Genomic DNA, 14,953 nt, shown 5'->3' on the forward strand with positions numbered 1-14,953 from the left:
GAATAGTTTAAAGTAGAGCTCAACATATTGAAAGTTGTATTCCCTCCCATATTTCCTACTGATACTGAAGACGTGAGCAGAGACTGGAACATTGTAATGCTCATCAACAAACATGTCACCCTTTTCTGAAGAAGGGTCGTGACCCGAAATGTCAACTGCCTGCTCCTCTGATGCTGTCTGGCCTGCTGTGTTCCTCCAGTTCCATACTGTGTTACCCTTTTCAGTCGGCTGCTTAATATAAAGCATAGATTGTGAGGGAAAGTTTAAGTTTTTATGTTAGTTAAATAAAGAGGCCTGGATAAATAAGAAGGTGTGGGTGCATGGGTGTGGTGTATGGGTGTAGGTGTGAGTTGCATGTACATATGTGTACGCAAGGATACGAGTGTGTGTGCATGTGCACGCACGTGCATGCATGTGTGTACATGTAGGCTTGTTTATATGTGTATGCATGTGTGTGCATGCGTGCATGTATTTCTACGTGTTCATGTGTGTGCGTACACGTGTATGTGTACATGTGTGTATATTGCGTGTATGTGTATACACATGCATTAAAACTATGCATGCGCACGTGTTCAGACTGACTTTACAGTCTGTTTTATAATAATCATTCAGATTAACTAGATTTGTGATTTTTTGATATCCCAGTTTCAATGAAAACAGGAACCTTGAAGGAAAATAGAATAGAAGGATAATAAAATGTGAGGCTGGATGAACACAGCAGGCCCAGCAGCATCTTAGGAGCACAAAAGCTGACGTTTTGGGCCTAGACCCTTCATCAGAGAGGGGGATGGGGTGAGGGTTGTGGAATAAATAGGGAGAGAGGGGGAGGCGGACCGAAGATGGAGAGAAAAGAAGATAGGTGGATAGGAGAGTATAGGTGGGGAGGTAGGGAGGGGATAGGTCAGTCCAGGGAAGACGGACAGGTCAAGGAGGTGGGATGAGGTTAGTAGGTAGGAGATGGAGGTGCGGCTTGGGGTGGGAGGAAGGGATGGGTGAGAGGAAGAACAGGTTAGGGAGGCAGAGACAGGTTGGACTGGTTTTGGGATGCAGTGGGTGGAGGGGAAGAGCTGCTGGTTGTGTGGTGCAGTGGGGGGAGGGGACGAACTGGGCTGGTTTTGGATTGCGGTGGGGGAAGGGGAGATTTTGAAGCTGGTGAAGTCCACATTGATACCATTGGACTGCAGGGATCCCATATGAGTTGCTGTTCCTGCAACCTTCGGGTGGCATCATTGTGGCACTGCAGGAGGCCCATGGTGGACATGTCATCTAAAGAATGGGAGGGGGAGTGGAAATGGTTTGCGACTGGGAGGTGCAGTTGTTTATTGCAAACCAAGCGGAGGTGTTCTGCAAAGCGGTCCCCAAGCCTCCGCTTGGTTTCCCCAATGTAGAGGAAGCCGCACCGGGTACAATGGATGCAGTATACCACATTGGCAGATGTGCAGGTGAACCTCTGCTTAATATGGAAAGTCATCTTGGGGCCTGGGATAGGGGTGAGGGAGGAGGTGTGGGGGCAAGTGTAGCATTTCCTGCGGTTGCAGGGGAAGGTGCCGAGAGTGGTGGGGTTGGATGGCAGTGTGGAGCGAACAAGGGAGTCACGGAGAGAGTGGTCTCTCCGGAAAGCAGACAAGGGTGGGGATGGACAAATGTCTTGGGTGGTGGGGTCGGATTGAAGTTTAACACCACCTTGAAGGAAAAGATCAGTTGTCCTGTATTTCAAAAGATAAAATACAAATTGAACAAAGAACAAAAAACATTCAGCATAGGAACAGCCCATTTGGCCCTCCAAGCCTGCGTTGACATATATTGCCCTTCCATACTAAAACTGTCTTCACTTGCAGGATCTGTATCGCTCTGTTTCCTTCCTGTTCATGTATCGTCCACAAGCATCTTGAATGCTGCTATTATGTCTGCTTCCACCACCCAATCTGGCAGCATGTTTCACCCTTTGTGTGAGTAACTTACCTCGCACATCTCATTTAAACATTCCCCACTATCCTGTGTCCCCTGGTAATTGACCCCTCCACCCCAGGAAAAATGCTGATATTTACTGCTCTATCCATATCACTCACAATCGTCTAAACTTCTGTCAACCTCTTGCATTCCAGCGAAAACAAAGCCAAGTCTATCCAAGATAATAAAGTGTGAAGCTGGTTGAACACAGCAAGCCAAGCAGCATCCCAGGAGCACAAAAGCTGACTTTTCGGGCTTAGACCCTTCACCTTTCTTCATTGTTAAAATCCTCATACCAGGCAACATCTTGCTAAACCTTTTCTGTACCCTCTCAAAAGCATCCACATCCTTCTGGTGGATATCAAGAACTGCCAATTCTGTTGCCAGAGTCAACACGGTGTGAAGTGGAGGAACACAAGTCAGGCAGCATCAGAGGAGCAGGAAAGTCAATGTTTCAGGTCAAGATCCTTCTTCAGAACTTCTCTAATGCTGCCTGATCTGCTGTGTTTGCCAGCTCCGCACTGTATTGACACATTCTTCTGATAGTATAGCGACCAGAACTGTAGCCAATATTCCCGAGTGTGACCTAACTAAAGTTCTATAAAGCTGCAGCATAACATACCCATTCCTTACACTCAGCACTCCTTCTAATGAATGCAAACATGCCACAGGCCAGTTGGATTGGAAGGATTAGTTGCTGTGGAGTAATTACCAAATGAGAACACAATGGAATAGAAAGTAATTAGTTTGTAAATTTTGCTATTCACTGTGAGACATGCATGATGGTGTTCACCTGTTACATCTGCTATCAGAGTGATACTCATAGCCTTGTGATTTTGAAACACAGTTCAATAAAATTAGTTTAAGAATTTTACAATCCTACACCTTTGCCTGTGTCATTTGACTCAAGTTTAAACCCTCACTAGTAGGTTAAACCCTGTAGTTATCTACACTTTGTCCAGTGTAGATTTTGAACTGTCCTCTGAAGAGGTGAAAGCATTGTCACAAATGCTTTTCAACTGTAATTGTTTTGCTTTGGCCTTTTTTTCCAGTCTTACCTACCATAGACCCAGCTGAGACCAGTGAGTTCCAACAGACCAACTGTAATGAGAATCCATCCAGTACAGAAATAATCCATTAAATAAAACCAATAAATTCCAGCCTATAATGAAATGGAAAATTAGCAAGTATTATATGGGAAAACCATAACATTCAAACCTTCAAAACAGGCATAAAAAGGATATGAATAATTTATCTTTTCTCAAATACAAAATATCCTGTTTGCTTGATTTATTCTTATTCACATAACATCAAGATTAATGGTGCTCCTTTTATCTTTTCTGAAACAAAAGATCAAAACTGCATGCAGCAGCACAGTGGTTCTGTGGTTAGCACTGCTGCCTCACAGCGCCAGAGGCCCAGGATTGATTCTACCCAGGGTTGACTGTCTGCGTGGAGTTTGAACATTTTCCCTGTGTCTGTGTGGGTTTTCTCCGGGTGGTGTGGTTTCCTCCCACAATCCAAAGACATGTAGATTAGGTGGACTGGCCACTCTAAATTGCACATAGTGTCCAGGGATGTACAGGTTAGGTGGATTAGTTGTGGGGAATTCAGGGTTGTAGGGGGGTGGGATGCTCTTCAGAGGATTGGTGTGGACTTGATGGACTGAATGGCCCGCTTCCACACTGTAGAGAATTTACGATTTTCTCCATCTGTGATCTCAGTCAGGTCCAACACCCCTGTGGATTTATATATTATGATCCTTTTCATGCATTTAAACATCCTATTCACTGTTTTATCTTCCTAGTAACATTGTACTAATGATATTTGCAACATGCTTATGAAATTTCCCAAGATCTCTCCCTTCCCATTACCTCAACCACATTCCTAGATAATACATACTTCACATCAACCTTCTCTCTGTTGAATTGTACAGCATTGCAATTGTCTTTATTAAATTAAATATGTGATATCCAGCTTAGTCAATTTTTTTTGATGCTGCGATCATAGGGGTTAAGTGTAGCGGTCAACATAGAGACCACAGCTTTATCCTGGATGGTGAAGGTCATTACTCCATCTTTATTTAGACCTTAGTAATTGGTGAACACTCTGATGTTGGAATATTTGATTGTTTGTTGAATGGTTTCTAGGTTTTAGGCTCCACTGCTCAATGTGGAAATTAGTGCTGTGTGTCAATCATTCCTCATGTGTTGAAGAATTCCAGATATAAACTTTAAAATTGCCTTCCCTCATTTTAAGCCATGCTCCCTAATCTCATAAATTTAATATTCTGAATACACTTCCATTTTATAACACTATAAGGTCAGCTCTCAAATTATCTGATTTGCAGTCTGCAAAGTACAATCTCTTGAGTCTTGCCTCATGACTGAAAACTCCAGTTCTGGGGTCAGTCTTATGGCTCTTAGCATCACAGTCTCTGGTGACCATATGTCTGTCCTTTTTGATTGGAAGAAGTGGATGCACTAGCTAAGGTGGGGTCTGACCACAGCACTGTAAAGTTCGATGGCCAGTTTTTCTGATTTCTATTCTACCGTTTGGCAATCCAATTGATGAGCCTTACTGACTTTGTTGGTGCTGATCTCAGAAAGCTTGACACAGCCCAGGGCAAATCAGCCTATTTAATTGTCTCACCATGGAACACCTTCAATATACACCATCTTGGCAAATCTCCTGCAAGGGCATCTTATACACACAAGTGTATCTTATACACTTATATTCCCTACAACCAAGAAAAAGAGGGGCCAGGCATTTAAAAAAAAAGCAAAGAATTTCAGGTGCTGGAAGGTTGAGATGGAAGTAAGGAAATCGTAGAATTAGTCAACAGGGCAGACAGATTCAACAGGGAGATGAATGAGATTAACATTTCAACTCAATAATGACCCTCTAGAAAGGAACTGGTAACCATCGGCAACGGACCAAGGAGACTCAGGGTGGGAAGTCTGAGGTGGATTTTGCAAAGCAGTTGGATTGAAATTGGAGATAATAAAATGTGAGGCTGGATGAACACAGCAGGCCCAGCAGCATCTCAGGAGCATAAAAGCTGACGTTTCGGGCCTAGACCCTTCATCAGAGAGGGGGATGGGGTGAGGGTTCTGGAATAAATAGGGAGAGAGGGGGAGGCGGACCGAAGATGGAGAGAAAAGAAGATAGGTGAAGAGGAGAGTATAGGTGGGGAGGTAGGGAGGGGATAGGTCAGTCCAGGGAAGACGAACAGGTCAAGGAGGTGGGATGAGGTTGGTAGGTAGGAGATGGAGGTGCGGCTTGGGGTGGGAGGAAGGGATGGGTGAGAGGAAGAATAGGTTAGGGAGGCAGAGACAGGTTGGACTGGTTTTGGGATGCAGTGGGTAGAGGGGAAGAGCTGGGCTGGTTGTGTGGTGCAGTGGGGACAGGGGACGAACTGGGCTGGTTTTGGATTGCGGTGGGGGAAGGGGAGATTTTGAAGCTGGTGAAGTCCACATTGATACCATTGGGCTGCAGGATTCCCAAGCGGAATATGAGTTGCTGTTCCTGCAGCCTTCGGGTGGCATCAGTGTGGCACTGCAGGAGGCGCCTGATGGACATGTCATCTAAAGAATGGGAGGGGGAGTGGAAATGGTTTTCGACTGGGAGGTGCAGTTGTTTATTGTGAACGGAGCGGAGGTGTTCTGCAAAGCGGTCCCCAAGCCTCCGCTTGGTTTCCCCAATGTAGAGGAAGCCACACCGGGTACAGTGGATGCAGTATACCACATTGGCAGATGTGCAGGTGAACCTCTGCTTAATGTGGAGAGTCATCTTGGGGCCTGGGATGGGGGTGAGGGAGGAGGTGTGGGGGCAAGTGTAGCATTTCCTGCGGTTGCAGGGGAAGGTGCCGGGTGTGGTGGGGTTGGAGGGCAGTGTGGAGCGAACAAGGGAGTCACGGAGAGAGTGGTCTCTCCGGAAAGCAGACTGGGGTGGGGATGGAAAAATGTCTTGGGTGGTGGGGTCGGATTGTAGATGGCAGAAGTGTCAGAGGATGATGCGTTGTATCCAGAGGTTGGTGGGGTGGTGTGTGAGAACGAGGGGGATCCTCTTTGGGCGGTTGTGGCGGGGGCGGGTGTGAGGGATGTGTTGCGGCAAATGCGGGAGACGCGGTCAACGGCGTTCTCAACCACTGTGGGGCGAAAGTTGTATCAATGTGGACTTCACTAGCCTCAAAATCTCCCCTTCCCCCACCGCAATCCAAAACCAGCCCAGTTCGTCCCCTGTCCCCACTGCACCACACAACCAGCCCAACTATTCCCCTCCACCCACTGCATCCCAAAACCAGTCCAACCTGTCTCTGCCTCCCTAACCTGTTCTTCCTCTCACCCATCCCTTCCTCCCACCCCAAGCCGCACCTCCATCTCCTACCTACCAACCTCATCCCATCTCCTTGACGTGTCCGTCTTCCCTGGACTGACCTATCCCCTCCCTACCTCCCCACCTATACTCTCCTCTCCACCTATCTTCTTTTCTCTCCATCTTCGGTCCGTCTCCCCCTCTCTCCCTATTTATTCCAGAACCCTCACCCCAACCCCCTCTCTGATGAAGGGTCTAGGCCCAAAATGTCAGCTTTTATGCTCCTGAGATGCTGCTGGGCCTGCTGTGTTCATCCAGCCTCACATTTTATTATCTTGGATTCTCCAGCATCTGCAGTTCCCATTATCACATCATGGATGGAAATCGGCTTTTCTTTTATAAAAGATAAGTATAAAAAGTGGAAAGAAATGGTGACTGCTGTCTTTGGGGGTTGCCCTTTTGCAATTTGGGGGTGCCCCAATTGAGCATTGCACCCTCCCCACCTCAGCTGCAAAACCCACACCCAACAGAAGATTTCCAAACCTTACTCCATCCATTGTCAAGGAGTTACAGATCCCTTCATTCCACCTTGTGGCCTTGCCTACAGTACCAGCAGTGCCCACTATTGAGCTCATGGCACTGTTGGAATGTTCAGTGAATCAAATTGTCTGGCTAAACTTGGGACCTCTTCCTGCTGGTGGTGAGCGTAAGTCCCACAGTTAGGAAATTTATCCTGCCCACTGCACCGGAAAGCTGTAGGGAATAGAAAAGTCACTTCCAGCTGACTTTTCACTTGGTGAGAGAAGGCAACAGAGCACTTTCCAAAATTTCCATATGTTTTAGTCTATTAACTCTGCTTTCTGCATAGATGCCGCCTAACTTTTCATGTTTTCAGAATTAATTGTTTATGCTGCATGGCATCCCTTCCAACTGCATTTCTCCTCCAAGGTTTACATCATCCAGAACTACATCATTATTCCTATCATGTTGCTGGAACCCTGTTCTTGACAGCACAGTGAGCGTATCCACGCCTCCACGGACTTCGGCAATTCAAGAGAGCAGCACCTTCTGGGGGCAATTTCGCCTGAGCAAAAATGTTGGTCTAGTAAACAATACCCACATTCCACAAACAGAGAAAGTCACAGACTTACCATGCAGAAGAAGGCCATTCAGCCCATTGTGTCTACAATGTTTCTGCTCCAGGAATTTTAACTCCTGCCTTTCCCCTATTCACACATTCCTTCCATTTAAATAATCATCAATATCCCAATTGACTTTGCCTCCATCACACTTCAAGTCTGTGCATTCAGACCTGAACTGTGAAAAAGATTCTCCTCATTACATCTACAGGTCACTATCCAAACGTCCCATGAGTTTGAAAACTTCTATCACATCTTCTCTTGACCTCTCCTCTCCAAGGAGAACAATCCTAACTTGTCCAATGTACACTCATAAATTAAGTTTCTCAATTTGGAATCATTTTAATCAGACTCTTGTGCACTCTAATGTTTTCATATTCTTCCGATATTGTGGCAATCAGAATAGTGCACAATACACCTGCTGAGGTTTAACAGGTACATAATAGAAGTTCAGCATAAACCTCTTGCTATTAAACTCTAATAACTCTGTTACTAAAGCCCAAGATACTGTATGCTTTATTAACTACTCTTTCTACATATCCTGCCACCTTCAATGATCTATGCAAGTATGGACAGATCACTCTGCTACTGGGCCCCTTATGTATTGTGCTCCCTAAGTAATACAGTCTGTCAATCTTATTTTCCTATCAAAATTGATCACCTCAAAGCTCTTGCATTGAGCTTCATTTGTAAGCTACCTGTCCACTCCACAAACATGCCTATGAACTTGTGGACTTTTCCACTCTCCTACTTAGAGTTTACACTCTTCCAAATTTCATGTCATCTGCAAACTTTGAAACTGTCCCTTACAAAACAAAATCTAGACCATGAATATAAAGCAGGAAAAGCAGGGCTCCCACTATTGATGTAAAGCAAAGGGCTGCAGATGGACATCTGAACCAAAAACACAAACAGAAATTGCTGGTGAAACTCAGCAGGTCCATCACAATCTTTGGTGAGAAAGCAGAGTTACTGTTAAGTCTGGTAAACTGATGATATATCACTGGGCTTGAAATGTTAACTCTGCTTTCTCCCTTAAAATGCTGCCAGATTTGCTGAGTTTCACCAGTGGTTTTGGCTTTTGTTGAAATCTTGGCCCGTTGGGAACTCCACTATGGAACTTCCTACAACCCAAAAAAATCCAGTGACCATTCTTCTCCATTTCTTTTCACTCAGCCAATTTTGTATCCATGCCGCTATTATCTCCTTCTTTCCATGAACTATATCTTGCATCCTAAGTCTCTTGTGTGACATTGTTTAAAGTACCCATGGAAGTTCATGCACACTGCATCAATAGCATTACCCTCATTGACCCTTTCTATTACCTCTTCAAGAACCATCAGTCATGATTTGCCCTCTAGAACTCCACACTGACTGTTCCAAATCAACATATACGTTTTTCTGTGTGACTGATTCCATCCTTAATAACCATTTCTGGATTTTTACCCATCACTGAAGTTAAACTGCATGCCTGTCATGGCTGGACTTATCCTCACCACATTTTTTAATGAACAAAGGCATGACATGTGCAATTATCTAACCATTTAGCACTTCCCCTGAGCCTAGGGAAGGCTGAAAGGTTATGGTCAATGATCCTTCAATTTCCAAGCTTGCTTTCTTCAATACTCTTGGCTGTATAATATCTGCTTCTGGATTTTGTCAATTTGAGTATTGATTGCCTACTCAAAACATTCTCCTTACAAATGTTGATCCTTATAGTGACAAATCTTCCTGCTGTACCACAATGACTGATGTAGGCTCTACCTGTTTGGTAAAAATAGATGCAAAGTATTCATTTAACACCTCAGTCTACCTCTTGTCTACATATGTCCTAAACTTCAAGGCTATGGGCCAAGGGCTGGAAAGTAGGTTTAGTGTGGAACTAATATAATTTTAGTGGCACAGGCTCAATGGGCCAAAGGACCTCTTATGTACTGTAGGATTCTATGATTCTATGTGTAAATCACTTTTTTCACCCTAATTGACTCAACTCCACCTTTTCCTATCACTATGCCCATAGAAGACTTTGGAATTTCTTGTTATGTTTAGCTGTCAGCCTTTGCTGATCAGTTAGTACATTTAGCTGGACAGCTGGTTTACAAAGCTTAGTGATGGCAGCAGCACGTGTTCAATTCCCCCACCAGCTGAAGCTACCATGAAGTAATTTCCTTCTCACCCTCTCATCTTGCCTGATGTATGATGATTCTTGGGTTAAACCACCATTAGTTGCCTCTCTGTGGCCCAGTAGGTCCATGGTGGCTTTAACTTTTACCATAATCTTCTCATAAGCACCCTTCATTTCTACACCATGCTTTTCACTTGCCCTCTGAACCTCTGTGTTCCTCTTAAAGCTTATGCCTGATAGTTGTCACAAGCTCACTTGTTCTTCTTCATTTCATATTCTATTTCCATTTTTCTCATTCTTGGAGCTCTGGATTTGTTGACCCCTTTGCTTTTTGAGAGAACATGCCTTGACTGTACCAGTCTATTGACTGGTACTTGACTGTCTATTTTGAAGGTAGCCGCTATTCAGCAACTGTGTTTCCCATTATACTTTTATTCCAGTCTCTCTGGCCCGGCTCAATTCTTGCCCCATTGAAAACAACTCTCCCCCAGTTAATCCTTCTTCAAGATCACTGACTGTCCCTTTTATGATCATGTCCGGTCCAAAACTAAACCAGAGCTGGGGCTCTAAATGTTGGAAGCCTATTTAGACTGAACTTGACTTCTTTGTAATTAATCAATGAAAAAAGTCTCTCATTTTACTGAGTTTCTTGTCAAGAGATGTCTTACTGTTCATGTGGAAACATAGCAAATGACCAAATTACAGCCTACCTGTGTTACACACACAAGGCCAAGGAAATAAAACAACAAACAAACATCAACTGTCAGATGAAGACGCTTTGAATGAAGGAGCTCAGGGAACTGGTCCAGCAGGATTGTTATCACTGTTCCTATTGAAATAAAAAGGTTGAATGTTGTCAATGATTAATTATTGATCTACACCAGAGAGACAACAGCCAAGAAGATGGGAGGAGCCAATGAGAAGAGGTTTCTCTGCCCATGGGCGGAATCTTGGGTTATGGAGGCTTTCCAATGTCTCCTGACAGTAACTCACCATCTCAGGTGGGTGATGGGAGATTGAGATATGGGCTGTGAGCTATGATTCAGTTAGAACCACAATAGACAGCTGGGTCAACGATGTGGTGGAGAGCTTGCCCAGATTCTACTGCAGAAGAGTTTGCAGCATTGACTAGGAGGATTGTGTCTTTGTTGTTTTCAATGCCAGGAAGTTCATCTGGATTATTTTTACTATCAAAGCAATGAGCCACAACAGAGTGGCTTTCCAGTTTATTTCAGAGGGGAGAGTTGCTTTATGCTTCACATTTAGTACGCAAGCTTATCCTGTAAGACATGGTTTAAACCTGCATAATTATGTGACCTTAGAGTAGGAAGGTTTAGAATACATCTTGACTGAAGCCACTTGAAGCATGACACACTGGCAAACTGCATGGCATGTTGTAATTGAATAGTTTCATACTAACCAAGAAGTATATGTGAATATAATGTTTGCATATAACAGTGACCTGCAATAAATCTTCCGTTGGATTCTTTAATAACAAGGCATTGAAGCAAACTGCACATCAAGGATATCAGGGTCTAGCATATGACTATGATTCTGAGGATTTTGTTTTAAGTAGGCCTACACTGTATCCTTGTGTAAAAGGCATCAGGTGCCAGATGGCACGATGAAAGTTCTACAGCCAAAGCTACTGACAACAGATTTTTTTTAAAATCCAGACTTATTTGATTGAACTCAAGTTCCTCAGACAGATCTGAAACACAGGCAGAAGCTGTTGGAAACACTTGACGGATCTGGCAGCATCTGTGGAGAGAAAGCAGAAATAACATTTAAGATCCAGTGACCCCACTTCAGGACGCTATTTTCTGAAGAAGAGTCACTGGACCCAAAATGTTAACTCTGTTTCCTCTCCATAGATGCTGCCAAGGCTACTGAAGTTTTCCTGCAATTTCTGTTTGTGTTTCTGATTTCCAGAATCTGCAGTTCTTTTTTGACTGAGGTAAGGTTTGCACTCTCATGTCACCTGGCCATTGATACAGGCCTCCAGAATGATCTAGTAACTAAATCACATTGTGACTGTTGCTCAATGCACTTTAACAAATCCTCTTCCTGATAAAGAGGGTTTAGACAGACATCAAAAATCATATACATTATACTCAGACACCTAGAACTTGGCAACAGAAACTGGGCAGAAACAGAACTATGAGTTGTATTATTTAACAAGGAAAGGCTCAACAGGGAGATTGAACATGAAGGCAGATAGAAAAATAATTACTCATGAATTCCATTCCAAATCTTCTAGATGTTAGGTAACATTGACCCAAATATTTCTTTCATGCAACTTGGAACACTTTTCAGTCAATCAGGCTGAGGTTCCATTAAAGGATTGTGGAAAATATGACTTTAGGGTAACATTATTTTCTCGTGCATTAAAACCACCAACAGTAATTCCCAACGCTAGATTTTAAACATAATTTAGGTAAGTTCCTTCTGTGAAAAAAAAGTGTCACAAGATTGGTTAAATTAAGTAACATTGTTGTTAAGCTTAAAAGATGTCATTCTTACCAAAACCTGCAAACAGTGTGTCAAGCCCAAGGGTGATCAGCATGAAGAAAAATAAAATGGACCATAAATTTGCCCACGGCAGCTGGACAAGAGCCTCTGGGTAGGTAATAAAGGCTAAACCCAAACCTAAACAATGGATACAAGACAAATGACAGTATTAATCCTGCTTACAATTGGCATACACTGCTACATTTAATTCCTTACAGTCATTGGTGTTTAGCCAAATTCAAAATGTCTTGGCTGGAAGATTCCGGTTACTTCTGCAACACACTATACGGCGCACCCTGAACATAATGATAAACGTTTGGGAATGAAGTGAATAATTTAGAATGGTGAAATTGTGATGTGGTCATTGTGAGTTGGATATGTAGAAGACTTATAATTTCATTTCTCAAACTATGTCAATTGGTTCTACACTCTTGCTGGATAAGGCCTACTTTCATATTGAATCAATAATTTTAAAGAAAACAAACAGGAGGCTGGGAGAACACAACAAGCCAGGCTGCATCTGGAGGAAAGGAACAGTCAACATTTTGGGTATTTCCCTTCTTCAGGACTCCAGTACCCTGAACCTTTCCTCCAGATGCTGCCTGGCTTGCTGTGTCCACCTTGGATTTCAGCTTCTGCAGTTTGTCTCTAATAATTTTGTAGAAACCTGCTCAATGGATCTAAGTCTAAACCCAATCTATTTAAGTTACATCACTGCCCACTGGTTACTGGGTAAAACATTTAAATTAATGCTCAGTGGAGTAGTAGATGAGAGGGAGACATTGCACTCCTCCAGCTTCAGTGTTATTAGAGGGCAGTGGTGAGATTTTAGCAAGGAGTTTGGAGTAGCTGGAATGTCCAGGCCTTCTCTTGCTGACCTACTGCTGGGACGCTTGTTACCAGCAGGAACATGGTGGAGCAAGCCACTGGCTTCATGTGTCAAATGAAATTCAATGGACCACATCTCCAAATCGCTAGAAGTTTGCTGCATCTCTCAAAACTTGCTTTCAGGACTTCAAACACACCTTGGCAGAAGGACCAGAAGGAGGAAGAAGGTCGGTGGTTGGTATGGTCATCCCCGAACTGATACGCAGGTTGTCCTATAATCTATTCACCACTGAAATAATCACTGCACCATTCCCAAGTTATCAAATCCAGAAATAGAGGCCACCAGCAAACAAACTCATTCCATGAGAACGTTATCATGCACTGATTCCGATAATACAGAAGAAGTTCATCTTTCCTTTACTGAATTCTCTTAGCACCTGTCTTGCGTTTGCCCTTTGGCCTGTTACCATTCTCCTCAATTATTTGTCTGTTGCTTTCTCAATCCTTCAATCCCATTGACTCAATGCAAAATATACACAGGCCCAGGTTCCCTATTGTCTCTCATACATGCCTAACAAATGACTCACTCCGTGATGTGCCATTCTCCAGCAGTACAGTATGTTTAACTCTGCATTTACCTGACTGTGCAACCTCTGAAACAGGCTTGTTTTGCACATGAGCCATGTGTCCGAGATTGGAGAAGATGACAAATCCCGCAAACACACTTGTAGCGCAATTAACAACGCAGACAAGGATGGTATCTTGGTAACAGTTGTTGTGGAATTTGTTGTAGGATGACAATGTGATTAAACTGCCCCAACCCACTGAGACCGAGTAGAAAATTTGTGCTGCAGCATCTTTCCAGACCTGGTAAATAGAAGACAGAATTCGTCATCACAGGGAGATTTCACTTGAACTCATTCAACTGAAAAACTACATTGACCACAAAGAGTGAATTAGTCCAGCAGCTGGCTAGTGATCTGACTGAATTACCTCGCTCTGATCAACAATATCTCCACTGAATAGTGGGGCCATTATTCGATCTCCCTTCGACCAATTACTGCCAACTTCTTTCCAGGAGATTTGATGTTTCCCATAGTTAGTCATGTTTGTTGGAGAGTGAGTGTTTGTTTCCTTGTCACCCAGTGACCTTCATTTTCTTCATGAAAACAGCAAAGGAAAGATTTTCCCACCAAAACTAAGACTCATAGCAAACAGAAATAAGGCCCTACTAGATTAAATATCAGACCTTCCCTGAAGACATTGCTATTTTTCTGCACTGCTGTCTGTAAGGCGAATGTAAACTGCACACACTGGGGTTAATCTGGATCATATAAATAATATAAATCTGAATTAAAATAGGAATGAATGTCAAATGGGTGCTCATTTGTAATCAACCAATTAAAACTTATATGGTGAGGCAAAAGGTGGTCCCTGCTATTTCTATGTAAATCCCACAATAATTTCAGGTTGCACTCAGAAATTCAGAGAAATACCTGACGTGCACAACACTGCTGTTAGAAAAATAGCATCCCCTGATATTTACAAATACTGCTCAGCATGAAATTTCCGTACATGCACTGTACCTTCAAATTAACCTTAAAAAAAGAAACTGGTCATTGCAAATCTCAGTAGCCATTTGATAAAATGTTGATATTACTGATAGTTAATCTTCCTTGGCATTGTAAATTACTTACTACATGTGTGGAGTCACGTTACTATTTTACTGTGGAAGGAGGGTTGGGGAGGGTGGAGGGGAAGATTAAATGAAAGACAAGGATCTTAGCTTTCAGCAGATTCGCCCAGCCCTCCCTCCTACTAGAAGTAGAATTCTTCAAACTGGTCTTGAACAGGTGAAACTGCCTTCCTGGAAGCCCAAAATGAATCCACCAGGATTTTGTTTTAGGCTTCCCTCATGATGTGTCCCCTGGTCCCTATACGTAGGTGCTGAACCAGGGAAGAGACCCTTCAGTGGGCATTCGTTGGCCACTTAAACACTGTAACTGGTGGCAGAGAATCAAAATCTAACCATGAACCTTCCTGCCACCACAATGGTCTGTCGAGAGGCAAGAAGCTCCTGACA

General features: G+C 43.4%; 1 protein-coding gene across 1 annotated transcript in view; it reads right to left on the reverse strand.

The window, feature by feature from the left end:
- Positions 1-14,953, reverse strand: part of LOC125459001 (sodium- and chloride-dependent neutral and basic amino acid transporter B(0+)-like) — a 64,994-nt gene that overhangs the window by 15,044 nt on the left and 34,997 nt on the right. The window contains exons 8-11 of the mRNA XM_059651295.1: positions 13,509-13,737; positions 12,055-12,180; positions 10,242-10,360; positions 3,013-3,112 (exon numbers count right to left, since the gene is read on the reverse strand). Of these exons, the coding sequence (XP_059507278.1) occupies positions 3,013-3,112; positions 10,242-10,360; positions 12,055-12,180; positions 13,509-13,737 (574 nt within the window). The remainder of the gene's footprint in view (positions 1-3,012; positions 3,113-10,241; positions 10,361-12,054; positions 12,181-13,508; positions 13,738-14,953) is intronic.

Source organism: Stegostoma tigrinum, chromosome 15, assembly GCF_030684315.1.
Source record: "Stegostoma tigrinum isolate sSteTig4 chromosome 15, sSteTig4.hap1, whole genome shotgun sequence".
NCBI lineage: Eukaryota > Metazoa > Chordata > Chondrichthyes > Orectolobiformes > Stegostomatidae > Stegostoma > Stegostoma tigrinum.